The 16229-nt window shown below is 40.2% G+C and overlaps 1 protein-coding gene across 1 annotated transcript in view; it reads left to right on the top strand.

Annotated features, from left to right (window-relative positions):
- Nucleotides 1-16229, top strand: part of PRSS12 (serine protease 12) — a 227433-nt gene that overhangs the window by 164902 nt on the left and 46302 nt on the right. The window contains exon 10 of the mRNA XM_040330091.1: nucleotides 15141-15216. Within this exon, the coding sequence (XP_040186025.1) occupies nucleotides 15141-15216 (76 nt within the window). The remainder of the gene's footprint in view (nucleotides 1-15140; nucleotides 15217-16229) is intronic.

The following is a 16229-nucleotide window of genomic DNA, read 5'->3' as shown; positions in this document are numbered from 1 at the left end:
CGTCAATTTAAAAAAAAAAATATATTTTTTACTTTTTGCTATAATAAATATCCCCAAAAAAGATATAACATTTTTTTTCTCAGTTTAGGCCAATACGTATTCTACATATTTTTGGTAAAAAATTGCAATAAGCGTATATTAATTGGTTTGGGCAAGAGTTATAACGTCTACAAAATAGGGGGTCGTTTTGTGGCATTTTTTTTTTTTTTTTATTAGTAATGGCGGCGATCTGCGATTTATATCGTGACTACGACATTATGGTGGACACACAGGACACTTTTGACGCTATTTTGGGACCATTGTCATTTATACAGCGATCAGTGCTATAAAAATGCACTGATTATTGTGTAAATGCCACTGGCAGGGAAGGGGTTAACCACTAGGGGGCGAGGAAGGGGTTAAGTGTGTCCTAGAGAGTGATTCTAACTGTGTGGAGGCTGAGCTACCAGTGACACGACACTGATCACTGCTCCCGATGACAGGAACAGGGAAATGCCTTTTTTACACAGCGGGTGTGCACCCGCACGGCGGAAAATTCAAAGCAACGTACCTGTACATTGCTTTGCGCAGCCGTGCCATTCTGATGACCTATATGTACTGGCGATGGTCGGCAAGTGGTTAATACAGAGATTTCCAGTATCATACTTTTTTCTGCACTATATTCCCTTAGGCTTCATGTACATGGGATGTTTTTACAACCTCTCCTGACAGATAGCAACCCACGCTTAAAACGTCAGTTTTGCCACATTTAAATGCCGCGTTTAGCCGTGTTTGCGTTTAGAAGCATTTTTTTCTAATATAGGAAAAATTTAAAAAGCCTGTAAACGAAATGCGGCTAAATGTGAGTTACCGCGTTTAGCCGCGTTTAGAAGCGTTTGCCACTTGAAATGCCTCTAAACTCAGCCTCTGTACCCATTTTTTTGTGTTCCAAAAAAAAAAGCCTCTAAACTCAACTGCTTAGAAATAACTGGAATAAGATAACATAGAGGAGAGTTCAGAAGCAGTTGACAAAAATGCCCAACTGCTCCTAAGCGTCCGTTTACCAGCAGCAGTGTACATGAAGCCTAATGCCGCGTACACGCGATCGTTTTTCAGCATGAAAAAAAATGACGTTTTTAAAAACGTAATTTAAAATGATTGTGTGTGGGCTGGCTCTGATAGGCACTTCCTAAGCCAACCAGCTTTAGGCCTTGTACACACGTCTGAGAATCTCGTCAGGAAAAACCCGTAGTTTTCCCTGACGAGATTCTTGGCAAGAAACTCTTGCCGCCGGAGTGTACTGACTGTCCTTTCAAAAGAACCGTGGTTTTTCACATTCGATGCCGTCGCAGCCATCTTGCTTCACCCTACCTATGCCATGGAAGCTTCCGCGCATGCGTCAAAGTCATTTCGAGCACCACGGCGACAGGTAAGTATACATACGCTCGGGTTTCTCGTCGAGGAAACAGGCAGACAAGAATCTCAACGAGAAAAAAGAGAGCAGGTTTCTCGTCGAGATTCTGGACAGATTTCCTAACGAGAAACCTGAATGCCTCATACACACGAACGGGAATCTCGGCAAGAATCAGTTTTCTTGCGGTTTGCGTGTGTGCAAGGCCTTACACTTAAAACATTTACCTGTTCAAACTTACATACACATTCAACTTAAGAACAAACCTGCAGACCCTATATTGTTCGTTACCCGGGGACTGCCTGTAGTTGTTAATGTAAGCATCCAGTTCCACTAACTTGAAGGTATATTTTTCCTAAGGCATTAAGGTTTGTAGGCCATGAAAGAGTTTTTACTATGCTGTGAACATAATGCCTGGTTGTACATTGACTTTAGGAAATATGAGCTACAAGGAGCCTAATCAGATGCTGTAAGGTTATTAGCAAGAATTTATTGTTACTTGTTGCCACACTCCCATTCTTTAAAAATCTCTGAAAGATATTTAGAGCAGGAAGGCTGGCATGGTGCTCATTATGCCGTCTGACGTCTAAATTAATGCAGTGTTTGAAAACTGTCAGGAATGAAATCTAAGTTTTTTTTTTATTTCAGCTATTCAGTTCATCTATGAAAGATTGATTGTTATCATTCTTCTTCTTTCTCTTATTATTATTTCAATTCAATTTTTTTTTTTTTTTACATAAACCTCCAAGACTTGCTTTTATGGAATGCTGAGAAATGCTACCATTCTATGTTTTGTTAGGGTCAGAACGGCTTATCGGAGATTGGGAGTATTTCACAAATTGCCCCATTTAGGGCAAAGACTATTTGCTGAAGTGTGACCTGTCACCTCTCTCTAGGCTGCTCACATACTCCAGTTGTGCTCATCTATTTACAGAACTTATTCAGCAGCTTTGGGATATTAAAAATTATCACCCGAGCCCTGCTGAAGAGTCATATCACTTGAGTTGTTCCATTGTTGTTTACAATCCATCCAGGCAGATTGATTGAACTTGTCATGACTGTTGTCCTGCTATGTGCACAGACACATAGTGACAGCACCATGCATGTCCAATACGGAATCACAGTGATGCTGAAACCTTCTAATGGTCCATTTATCCTCTTGGACAAAGCAATACATGTTGCTGTAACACATTTTGCTGTATTTTTTTATATGTGTGACTTGCAGTGCTGGAACAATGCCGGGGGACACATGATAATGCAGCATGTACTGGATGCAGCAAGTTTTGTAAAACTGTTATGGGAACATTTCTGATTGTGACTCTAAAAACAAAAGTTAATACTGCAATTTCAGGAACAGATTCACAGGACGTAATTACGGTGTTTAAAATGTCCCTTCTACCCATTTATCTAGGGACTCGGTATAGGCAGAACCATACTATCTGTTCATATATTCTCTAGCACAGTGTTTCTCAACTCCAGTCCTCAAGGCGCCCCAACAGGTCATGTTTTCAAGCTTTCCATTATTTTGCACAGGTGATTTGATCAGTTTTCAGCGCCTTAGTAATTACCACAGCCATTTCATCTGAGCGAAATCCTGAAAACATGACCTGTTAGGGCGCCTTGAGGACTGGAGTTGAGAAACACTGCTCTAGCGCTCATCTTGCGCTGGGCATTTTCTGAGGATCTCTGACCCTTCATTCCCTTATTTAATTTATGTAACAGCACTGGTGAACGGAGTGAACCACAACTGTGGTTAGCAAGGATTTCAATGCGCTTCTTTATGTGACAACTCGGTATTGGGCCCCAGGCATCACTCCTCACAAACAGGAGTTTGGGGGATCTCTACATCATCACTCTGTCACATAAAGAAAGGCGTTGAGCTACTAAGGATGGACGCATTACAACATGCGACCAGAGCTTAGCGTTTAAAATTATATAATATACTTTAAAGATCAAGATTCCAATACACCTCTATATGCAATTGATTATCAGTACGGGACCCCAGGCGTCACTCCACACAAACAGGAGTTTGGGGGTTCTCTACATCATATCACTTTGAGCATATCGGGATGTATTAGGCCACTAAGGGAGATGGTATAAAATACCATCAACCCCTAGCATAGAAAAGTTAGAGCGAACATGTTCAAACAATTAGGACAAGGCCTAGAAGAGATTTGTACATATGTCAAGCTCATAGTAAATAGGAGTTGTAGTGACAACTAGTAGTTGCGTAGGAAAGGCAGTGTAGCTCAGGTAATAGTAGTTGCATATATGAGGTAAATATTGCACACGTAATAGTAGTTGCATATGAGAGGCAATATAGCTCAGATAATTGTAGTTGCATATATGAGGTAAATATTGCACACGTAATAGTAGTTGCATATGAGAGGCAATATAGCTCAGATAATTATAGTTGCATACAGGAGATGAATATTGCACACGTACAGTAATAGTAGTTACATATGAGAGGCAATATAGCTCAGGTAATTTGAGGGTAGCTGACCCTTTAAAGTATTCCTTAGCAAACAGTCCTTAGCACAGCAGTATATCCCAATTAGTATGTTGATATCCACAAAGCATATTAAGTAACAACAAATGTATTAGATGGAACATAAGCAGCAGATCATCCTATAGGACTACAAGTGATACAATAGTTACTTATCCGTTTGCAGGCTTCAATGTAGAAAAATAGGGATTCCATGGTGTAGGGTGTTCAGCAAGAAGGCCTCAAAGGTTGTCTCCAGCAATGGCTCTGTTTTGCAGTAGGTGCAAGAGCACCAAAGTAGTAGTTGTTGCCTGGAGTGGTGTTGCAGCATGGGGAGCGATGGCAGCAGTATGAGTAGCGTGGCCGAGCTACAGCTGACAATAATAGAACGCTGTCTGTGTACCAGATGAATGCCTTTATAGGCAGGAGACAGGTACCAGACAGCTGTAATACATTCACAGTGATTTGAAAGAAGCACTGTATAGTGCGGCGCACTTCTGCGTTCACGGGGGAACACACAGGGCGCTGCGCGATGACGTCATCGCGCGGTCGCTGTAATGCGTTCCAGCATGGAACGCATTACAGAAGAAACAGGCGCGCGGAGCGCCTGTTACAATTTAATGCCCATAATGACTGGCCAATCTTCTCTACTTGTGCCTACACCCTCTTGCCTCTTAAACAAATAGTACAGCAAATCTGCAAATTTACGAGAATAGTCTCTACTTATCTACGTGGATAGAAGGAGTTTATGACAATAGACAAAACACTAAGAAACCCTCCTCATCTCTTCTCTCTGGGCTTTTCCTGACCCTACCATGCATCTCTGACCCAGGTCGCCTACAAGGAGTCAACGCAGGGAAATGCAGAGGATTCTCCCTATCCACACACAATCCAACCCGCGAAGGGGGACACAAACACATTCATACACACAAGTTACCCAACCAGAAAGGTAAGAGAGTGGTCTGGTTTCCTTGAGAATCGACATATAGAATACATATAGGATACATAGGAAGGGCAGAAAATATAGCAAGCTTAAGGTCAGCTTACCTAGCCGGCTTTTAGAGGTCTGCGTTCCTGATAATCCCAATCAAACGTGGTTCCTTCTGGAGACTCTGCCAAACTCCTGATATGACTCTCCAGAACTTTTAATGACTTCCCATTTGTTTAAGTATTTTTTCTTCAGTGCAAAATTCTGAAATACATATGGAAACATGCATGCTATTAACATACTCTAAGAAAGCAGAGATACTTGCACATCATTTGGCCTGTGAGAGGTAGTTGGGCTTTTCCATAGGGCCAATGTTACTGTCGTTAGGGTTGACGTTATCTTTGAGGTTACAAATGCACCATAGATTTACCATCAAAACTTTGGTTGCTGTCCTTACTATCTTTTGATACTTCTTCTGCATACAGACATTAAGCGAAGGGGTGAAAGATGATGTTTGCATTAAAGCTATAGGTAAAACAATGTATCTTTAGGGATTTAACCCTTTCATGCCTAAGCCTATTCCTGACATTTTGAGTTTACAAGTTAAAATCCGTATTTTTTGCCAGAAAATTACTTAGAACCCCCAAACATGATATATATATATATATTTTTAGCACAGAATCTAAAGAATAAAATGGCGATTTTTTTTATATTTTATGTTACACGGTATTTGTGCAGTGGTGTTTTAAACGCAACTTTTTGGGAAAAAATACACTTTCACGAATAAAAAAAAAAATGAAACAGTAAATTTAGCCCAATTTTTTTGTATAATGTGAAAGATGATGTTATGCCGAGTAAATAGATACCAAACATGTCACGCTTTATAATTGCACGCACTCGTGAAATGGCGATAAACTACGGTACCTATAAATCTCCATAGGAAATGCTTTAACATTTTTTTACGGTTACCAGGTTAGAGTTACAGAGGAGGTCTAGGGCTAGAATTATCACTCTGAAGATTGCATGGATACCTCACATGTGTGATTTAAACACCGCTTACGACTTCCTTGTGCATTTTCTTTGCTGTGTGAGCTTGCGGGGACGGGTGCGCTTTAAAAAATGTTTTTCTTATTTATTTTATTTATTTTTATATTATTAAATTGTGTTTTTTTTTATTTGATCACTTTTATTGCTTTTACAAGGAATGCAAACATCCCTTGTGACAGTAATAGGTGGTGACAGGTACTCTTTATGGAGAGATCGAGGGTCTAAAAGATCCCAAATCCCTCTTTTGCACTTCAAAGTATAATGTGAAATTATATGAATTTTTTTGTATAATGTGAAAGATGATGTTATGCCGAGTAAATAGATACCAAACATGTCACGCTTTATAATTGCACGCACTCGTGAAATGGCGATAAACTACGGTACCTATAAATCTCCATAGGAAATGCTTTAACATTTTTTTACGGTTACCAGGTTAGAGTTACAGAGGAGGTCTAGGGCTAGAATTATCACTCTGAAGATTGCATGGATACCTCACATGTGTGATTTAAACACCGCTTACGACTTCCTTGTGCATTTTCTTTGCTGTGTGAGCTTGCGGGGACGAGTGCGCTTTAAAAAATGTTTTTCTTATTTATTTTATTTATTTTTATATTATTAAATTGTGTTTTTTTTAATTTGATCACCTTTATTGCTTTTACAAGGAATGCAAACATCCCTTGTGACAGTAATAGGTGGTGACAGGTACTCTTTATGGAGAGATCGAGGGTCTAAAAGATCCCAAATCCCTCTTTTGCACTTCAAAGTATTCAGATCGCTGAAAAGTGTGATTCTGAATACTGTATATTTTTTTTAAATCCGGCGCCATTGGCAGCCAAGTAAACTGGAAGTGACGTTGTGACGTTGCTTACGGGTTTACATTCAGGAGACTGGAACGAAGCCGTGGCTAGGCGCTGGAAGTGCCGCAGCGTGGATCGGGTCTCCCGGTGGGACAGGAGGCACGGTAAGAGCGGCCTCCGGGATAACAACCGAGCGGCTTTTAGCCACATCTGTTGTTATCACTGGAAAGGCGATCGCCCACTCTATAAAACGATACCGGGATAATGCCTGCAGCTGCGGGCATCATCCCGGTATAACCCCTGAAAGCCAAGGAAGCATAAGTGCATACGCTCGTCAGGAAGGGGTAAAATATGCATTGCTCAATTTATATAAAAAAAATCGATAAGACAATTAAAACTGTTTGTATTGCTACAGAAAGCCTGAATAAAAAATGTTGTGATCAAAAACAGATTTTACCCAAAATATCCCTATTTTATGATGCTTCCTGAGAATAAACCATGCCTAGTTAACCAAGCCCACTTTTAGTAAACCTCGCCCACTCTTTGCTGCTCAGGGTGCCCCCATGCAGTCATTCCCTAGGTACTTTAGTCAGACTTGTGCATGTGCTATCATATTTTGCTATTTAAAAAAATATTTAAAGAAGTCCTTCCTAAAATAAATTGAATATTTATCTGTCCCCCGCATCAAACTTCTTTGTATTAAAGGGACACGCTTGCATAAAGCTCTTCATTCAGCACATTTCTGTGTGTCAGGTCTCTACATCACTGATGTGTTCTGCAGTGGCACAGAGACCAGTGGAAGAAAGCAGCAGCAAGGAACTCAGGCACCAGACATACCCCAACGTGTCTGATGCAAAAAAAAAAAATATAAGCTCATTTATTCAAGACAGAAAGTTTGGCAGTGTTCTTTGCAGGGAGGGATTTTTTTTTTTTAGTTAACAAATAAATAAACAGTGGACTCACCGCTTTTTCCAATCTTGGGGAACCCACAGTTCAAACCAGGATTGTTGAAGGGATCATTTAGTGGACTAATAGAACAGGGGCTGTTTCAAGCATCTCACTTTCTGAAGGAGGGAACATGGTATACTATGCAGGAGATGTTAACGGGTGTGATGCCCTATCAATTGGATTTTTGGAGGGCGCTACAGCTGCAACATTTCTTGGACACAGGTTGACAATGTTTGAGAGGTACTGTAGTGGGAGTGGGATGCTTCGGCACTCTCTCTCAAGAATTAGTGAGCTACTGAACGCACCTGCAGAGGACTCTCAAATACCCTTTTTTAATAAATGGGAGGTTGAGCTGGGTAGACCCTTTACAGAAGAGCAAAAGATCAAAATACTCCAGAACATATTTGAATCATCGGTGTATGTGAAGACACAAGAGATGAATTTTAAGATTCTATCTCAGTGGTATCACACCCCGGTAGTATTAAACAGGTGTTACCCAGATATGCCAGACAGATGTTGGCGGTGCGGGAGAAAAGGAGGAACCTTAATGCACATCCTGTGGGCCTGCCCTAAGATTTTAAGTTTTTGGGTAAAGGTCCGGGAAATAGTGCAAAAGTTCAGCGAGGAGGAATTACCAGAAGAGTGGTCCTTTTACTTGCTACAGGACACAGAGATTTCAGTTAGGCGGTATAGGAAATCTGTAGTCTGTCATCTTTTAAACGCAGCCCATGCCTGTATTCCAGGGATGTGGAAACAGTCACAGCCACCAACGGTAAGGATTTGGCTTAAACGAGTGGAAGATTTGAATAGAATGGAGGATTTGGTATGGACTTCAAGGCAGAAGAGGAAGGTGTATCTGGCTACATGGGCGGAGTGGAATGTATTTAGGTATTCAGAGGAGGGAAGGCTTTGATACACGCAAATTGACGGTCGGATTCGGCGGCGGGGGGTGCGATGGAGAGGGAAATGTTGTTTAAGGACTAGGGGAGAAGGGCGGGGGGTGGGCAGGGGTGGTAAAGCAGAGAGATACAGAACAAGGGAAGGATAAATTGCCCCAATTCTTCAGGGAGATAGGGTACACGGAGGGTTTGGGGCTTATTTGACCATAGGAGTGTAGAAATGGAATCCAAGATCTATAGAGGGTATTAGTTGAGTAGACTTTGGGTCAATGAGGTCGGGAAAGAAGAGTTATGATGAGTTAAGGAATATACAAAATGTTTATGTTCCTTTTTTTTTTTTCTCCTGGAGATGATACTGTGAATTATTTGCAATGCCTGTTGATACCTTGTGTTGTATTATGTGCTGGTCCTAAAACCAGAGGGAGTACTTCCATTGTTTATGTTATTTTTTCTTCTTGAAAATCAAATAAAAGAAGATTTAAAGAAAAAATAAATAAATATCAGAGTTGCTTAAAACAAGATCAAACACATAGGATAATTAAATATCTCTAGATTGCAAGCTCATTCAGGCAAGATCTCTTCTTGCGTGTTGTCTTTGTTGCTTGGAATTTGCATTTTAAAGATTTTTTATTTATTTTTTTATCTGGTGTAATATGTTGACGCTTTCGAAAAAAAAAAGAACAGTCATCTAGTATTGTAGATTTCATAATATGTGTATGAAACCCCATTTATTAAATATTAAATAGACTCTGACAACTATAGCATAGACAGAAAAGTTCACATGGATTTGATTAATCTGCAACCTTACAATGCCTAAATGTCAGATCTCCTTGAATAGCAGTCAGACAGATCAATGCCCAATGGAATACTAAAATTATTCTAATTTCATAACAAAACTGTTGTGATGGAAGATGAAAACCAACACAAATGTCAAGTAAGTGAGGTTTTGCTGTTTTTGCGTGCATCAACACTTTAGGAAGTCTTTTAAATTGATAAGTGTAGTTTTATTATCCATAAAAGACCATATTTTTGAGGGGTCAAGGATTTAGCAAATGAAACACCCCGGGAAGCTCAATTAAATAGTTTCTTTTAGTTTCCATTTTAAATTGTTTATTAAAGTCTATATAGTAATGGATTTGCACAATATTATAGCTGTTTTAACTAGGCCAGCAGGTTTTCTGCTTTATTTGGTAATTACGTACACAAACAGCTCACTATACAGATGGAAAGTACTGTTAAAATGAATAATACAAGACTGTTGAGAGCAGGTTTGTTTGTACTCTGGGTACTATTAAAAAAAACTAAATAGAGATGTAAAGTACATGCTGATGAAAAAAAAAACCTATATACCACATGTGGCGAATAGCCAACAGGGAGTTAGATTTGCCATCAGAATAATAGGCATAGAATGTCATTCTGTTTTTATTATAATATGAATATACTCCCAAACGTCTGTTTTTATCCAACTAGGATTAATAAAGTATATTGATATTTAAATTATTAAAATCATTCAGTTATATATAAAATAAACTAGGAGTACTGTGAGTGCACTGAAGTCTTAAAATCACACCCAGGCTCTGAGTTCAAATGGTCCACCATCTTCCCCAAAAAGGCTTCTACTTGCAGGATTTTATGCTTCTTGTCACTTAAAGTGGATGTAAAGCCACTCTCATCCTTTCTAAACTACTGCCATAGTGCTGATGTATAAGGATATAGATGCCTCCTGCATGTATCTTTACCTGTCAAATGTCTCCCCTCTGTCTGTTATAAGAACTGAAAAACTGCAATTCCGTGGGTGGATATGTTGTCAGTAGACCCCACCCACCTCTACACTCCCCTTACACTAAATTCTGCTATGATCACTAACATCCAGTCAAAATCCAGAAAAGTAACCACATGACTTCAAAAAAGGAGTGGGGGTGGGAATTAAAAAATAATGCCTGTCTCCAGGCTAGTGCATGAGATATGTAAATAACCTGTCATTCACAGCAAGGGGGCGGAACAGACTAAGGTTTTTCTCTGTAAGTCCGTTTTATTTCACTGAACAATAAAAGAGGATTTCTCAGAGCTGGATTAACTCTGTGTGACAAGACTGGGCACAGATGATAGGAAATTTTATACTGTACATTGTGACATCAAAAATAAAAAAATAAAACATTTCGGGTTTACATCCACTTTAACGTTTTGAAATATCTTTGGCCATTTGACTCAATGGGTTCTTTTCCTCATCAGTCCTGAATGATGCAGACATCATCGCTGATGTGATGACATTAGTGATGCTCCCTGCATCTATACTCTGTGAGTGCAAGGTGCTGTGATCAAGAGGTGGAGCCATGGCCCCCTGTCATTCAACTCCAAAGACTTAGACCAGGGGTCTCCAAACTTTTTAAGGGGTTGTAAAGGAAAAAAACGTTTTTCATAATAAGCATCCTTTACCTGCAGACATTGCTCTTTTCACTTCCTCATTGTTAGTTTTTGCTCAGAAGTTTCTCTATTTCTTCTCTGTTCTGTTCACTTCCTGCTTGTCTGATTTTACTGACCACCGTAAAGGGAGGCTTTACTGCGGTGGTCAGTGACGTGCTCACCCCCTCCTGGGAACTACATCTGTGCGGCAGGAAGCTCTCTACGTGTTAGAGACTTCAAGGAGGTGTGAATTACTGGACGTGCCACAAGTCATACTGGGAAATGTAGTTCTTACATGAACGAGCACCGCAAACCAGGAAGTGAATGAGAGAAGAGAAACTAGAACGCCGGAGGTGATATAGATGAAGGAATTTAATAGGTATTTACTTGTTTTTTAACAGAATCATTACACTATTCTGTCTGTCTACCTTGAAGACATTAATTTTAGGCAGATTTTTTTTTTCCTTTACAACTCCATTAAACAAAGGGCAAGTTTTTTGTTTTTCAGACTTTAGAAGGGCCGGAGAGTGTGGCCAGCAGGGGTAGAAATGTCATGGGCCTGGCATGAGTGAGAATAAATATGGCCTCAGGGTTGGTGGTCAAAGAGGCGGAGTAGTGCTCTATTAGGAGGAGGAGTAGTATCCCGTCATTGGTATTGGTGGAAGAAATAGTGGCCCATTGTTGGTGTCAGTGGGAGGAATAGTGCCCCAAGGGCCAGATAAAGGTAGGCATCTGACCCTCGGGTCGCAGTTTGGAGACCCCTGACTTAGAGCATCTTGTGCTTTAGATTGAATAAAAAAAGATAGGCAAGAGTTGGACTTTAAATAAGATAGACATCTATAGTGCTGCTGAATCCTTCCATTTAGAAAGGGCACAGGGACCAGAGGTAGCTGTATAAAACCTTACAGCAGGGGCTTGGTGTGGTGTATCTTGGAGAGAATTGTATGAGGATAAATGTAATTATTATTGACACATTACAATTGCTTTGTGCGCTCCTTTTTCGAAGATAATTGCTAAAGCTCAACTTTTAAAAAAAATTATACAAAAACAGGAATTTTTTTTTCATACTGTTATGCATACTCAAAGGTTGGAAAACCATGTTTGAGGTCAGGCAGCTGACAAAGCAGTAACTTTCAGACTTCGGTTGCCACTGGCCTATGATTCTCAAGGTCAAAAAAGAGACTCAATGTTAGGCTAAGTAGAGAGGTTCATTAAATTATTTTACAAGTAAGTCTACACAATTATAATAAGTAAGAGTCTTGAATAATCCCAACTGTAATTGCTTCACTTTAAAGTAAACTTGTGCTGGGAGGAATATGGCTATTAATGCAGACCTCTTTCAGAAGATTCTAGATGCCTGGGAGCCTTTCTGATCATCTTACTTTACTACTTTTTAAATCACTGACCTCAAACATGCATATGAAAGCAGAGCCTGACAGTTCTAAAAATCTAATTTTGCCATTTAAGTGGTGGCTGTTGGACTACAAAAACAGTTCCTATGTATAACAAATGATAGCAAAAAGGCATGTTGTTGTATAAGTGATTACGTTTTTTTAACACAATTTTTATTGTACAGTATGTATACAGTCCTTGTTTTATTAATAAACCTGTAAAACAAGGATTCCAGAAGCATGAAGACCTCTTTTACACTGGGGCTGCAGTAGTTTTAGCAGCGCTTTAGAGCTTTTTAAGCGGCCGCTGTTTTGGCCGCTAGTGGGATGCTTTTAACCCCAAAGAAGGGGTTAAAAATGCTTGTGCTGCAGCGCTTCCGGAACACTTTTTAGGCGCATTCATTTCATTGATTTTAATGGGCAGGGCATTTTGGGAGTGCTAAACACCAGCGCTCCCAAACCCGCAAGTGCACTGCCCCATTGTGAAAAGTCACACTGAAATGAATGAAAGGCGGTTTTATGGCGCTTTACAGGTGCTAAAACGCCAAAAAAAAAAAACGCCTCAGTGTGAAAGGGGTCTATTTATGGGTTAGATAAAAAGACACCAAATGAGACATGGTTCTTTTTCTCACTGAAACTTGGAATGAGCCATCTACTTCTGGTTTACCTTGGTCTGTCTGTAAACCAAGTTGTAGGTGGAGAGAGCAATGAAAGAAGCATATAACTTAACCTTCTAGCTAAATAAATGGAAATACCCTAAATGTAAATGTTCTTACTTCTTGTGGAATCGCCACGTTGTAGACATCAGCATATCTTGCTATTGAATTTTTGAAGGCATACTGCAGTCCAGCTGGTGAAATACAGTGTATCTCATTGTGGAACTTTATGCTTTATAAATCTGCCACATAACCAGAGTTAACCATCCAGTGGTGTTGCAGCTAAAACTTGCCTTTGCTGTTTGGTGGACCCTTTCCATGTGAACCATAATAGTACGGAATGGGTATGGAAATAAGAGGGTTTTCCTGGAAAGCCTTACTAATACATTTTGTAATTGAAATAGGTCCATATTTATAAAATAGTTAAAGATAAAGCTACCTTGCACACTTGTATAGGAGATCCTAATGAAATAATTTGTGTGGAATTATTTACATTGCAATTTTAAATAATGAGCCAATACTTTAAAAAAAGACTAAAATATCACTACGTCTTGGTCTCTTGTCTAAACATGTTTGGTATTCAGGGGACTTTGCTTACGGGGTGGTAAAATAAATATTGGAATCTGTGTTCTCCTTCTTGGATTACATAGATTATTATATCATGTTCATTGCAACCTTGATTCAGCTCTTTCCATAACATCATTAACTTTAGACTTTTAAAAGGGAAGTGCCCTTACAGCATATTAAAACCTAAAACCTAAAAAAATAAACATTTCATTTATTTTAGCTAAATACATTTCAAGTGCATAAAAGAAAAGATTTGCAAAGTCATGCAGTTAGTTTCCTTTAGCCATTTTGTGCCATAACCTGAGTAGAAAAATATGTCCCCTGATAGCCTACTGTAATGTTAGACCCTTGCTGTCTGCATGGAATCAGTGGCCTCTCTGCAGATTCTGACTCTTCCACATGCTGAATCAATTAGAGATCTCCGGTCAGCCTGGAGCATGTGTTTTGTTGGTTGCAGACCAATAAATCTTACTTAGCAGGTGGTGGGCCAGACCTTTGTAGAGAGACCACTGATTCCACACAGAGAGAAAGGGTCTTTCTCTACAGCATGCTGGTGGCGAACAGGCTTTTCTACTTGTGCAGCTATAAGACTTTATACACCCAGGCCCAGATTCTCAAACGAGGATTCTTAGAATCAGTTACGCATAGATTTGTATTAGATCCGACCTGCGTAAGTCTCTTACGCCATCAGATCTTAACTGTATATTTACGCTGACCGCTAGGGGCGTGTACGCTGATTTACGCATAGAAATATGTAAATCAGCTAGATACGCAAATTCACGAACGTACGCTCGGCCGACGCAGTACAGATACGCCGTTTATGTTAGGCTTTTCCCGGCGTAAAGTTACCCCTGCTATATGAGGCGTACATGCAGTGTACCAATGTTAGGTATGGACGTCGTTCCCGCGTCGAATTTAGAAAATTTTACGTTGTTTGCGTAAGTCGTCCGTGAATGGGGCAGGACGTAATTTACGTTCACGTCGAAACCAATACGTCCTTGCGGCGTACTTTGGAGAAATGCACACTGGGATATGTCCACAGACGGCGCATGCGCCGTTCGTAAAAAGCGTCATTTACGTGGAGTCACATAGCATTTACATAACACACGCCCACATCTTCCACATTTGAATTAGGCGGGCTTACGCCAGAGTATTTACGCTACGCCGCCGCAACTTACAGAGCAAGTGCTTTGAGAATACTGCACTTGCCCTTCTAAGTTGCGGAGGCGTAACGTAAATAGGATACGTTACGCCCGCTCAAAGATACGCTGCTGTACGAGAATCTGGGCCCTATTGTTCTAATATACCTGGAATTTAATCTAAAGGTTAGACGGTGCTTGAAGTAATTGTACATGCCTTCTGACCATGTTTAAGCCCCCGTTCACACCCGTGCGACTTGTCATACAATTTGACAGGTCCAAATCTCATGACAAGTCGCACCCTATTGTCGGCAATGGAACTGTTCAAATCGGTGCGACTCCGACTTTGTGGTGCCACACCGATGTCCAAGTGAAGTTGCATGATTTGAAAGTCGGATCCAGTGTGAATGGGGGCTTAGTTTTAAACTTCTGTCAAATGGAAACATTTGAAAATAGTGAAAATGTTTATTTTTTGTAATTTAATCAACAGAATCATCCCATGTTTGTGGATTAAGGTTGTTACATCGGCGCCCTAAACGCATTATTGGGGGCAGAAATTCCTTACGGTAAGTGGATTTTCAAAGTAGCACATTAATTTAAATTATTAAAATAAGTCCATATAATATGTTTTACATTTACACAGATTATATTTACTGTGCATGAGGGGTTGCCATGTGTTAGAACAAGGAGATATGGTTAAGCACACAGAAACAAATGGCTGTTTAAATCCTCCTTTCTCCAGGGCAAGGTGCACTGATGGCAGCCCATAGTTACTACTGCAAGGAATAACATTTGCTGTCTTGTAGTAGTGGCATAATTAAGAAAAAAAACATACTACCATAAAATGTAGTGAAAAAAAACCTGAAATCAAATAAAACAAAAAAATAATAATCACATTTAACCATTTGGAAATAATCATTTTAATAAAAATATAATAAAATAAAAATTTTGCTTGCTCAAACTTGAGCTTTAGGCCTCTAAAGATTATTATTATTTTTTTAAATGAATCTTTTGTCCTGTTCATGAAACTGTGTAATTCATGTAAAAGTCAAGCCAGGTTTAAAGGAAACCTATTGGTGACCCCTAGCAGTTGGAAGCAGGGAAACAGTCCTGCTTCCAACAATACTTTGTATTCTTCACCACTCTAGCCAGAGTGGGTATAGCGTACCTGGACAGGCCTACTCTGACTTACCTGGGAGTCAGAGAACCGCTCGGACTTGAAGGAAAAGTCTCTGCCACTCTGTGATTGTGATTACGGAGATGATCCTCCTTGATAGAATTGCGGCTGGAACTCCTTCAGATAATTTTCAGGTACCGACTGAAAGGTGACCAGTCTCTCAGTGTCCAGCTATCTTGACCCCCGGTGGTTTGTTGAGACCCTATTGGATCGCCAGCCTCTCAATGGCTCTCCTCAGATGGACTCCCCACCGAACAGCTATCCCGCTTGGGATCTTCAGGATTGGGAACCCAGTTGACCACTGGGCTCCCTGCCACAGCTCAAATTTTTCGGACCAACATGGTCCCGGAACCAGGAATACCGCGTGGTACGCGCACCCCGGCCTGGAAGGCCATTTCGCCG

The sequence above is a fragment of the Rana temporaria genome, chromosome 1, assembly GCF_905171775.1.
Source record: "Rana temporaria chromosome 1, aRanTem1.1, whole genome shotgun sequence".
Classification (NCBI taxonomy): Eukaryota; Metazoa; Chordata; class Amphibia; order Anura; family Ranidae; genus Rana; species Rana temporaria.
Note: the sequence above shows the minus strand (reverse complement) of the source record. Positions and strands in the feature narration are given on the sequence as shown.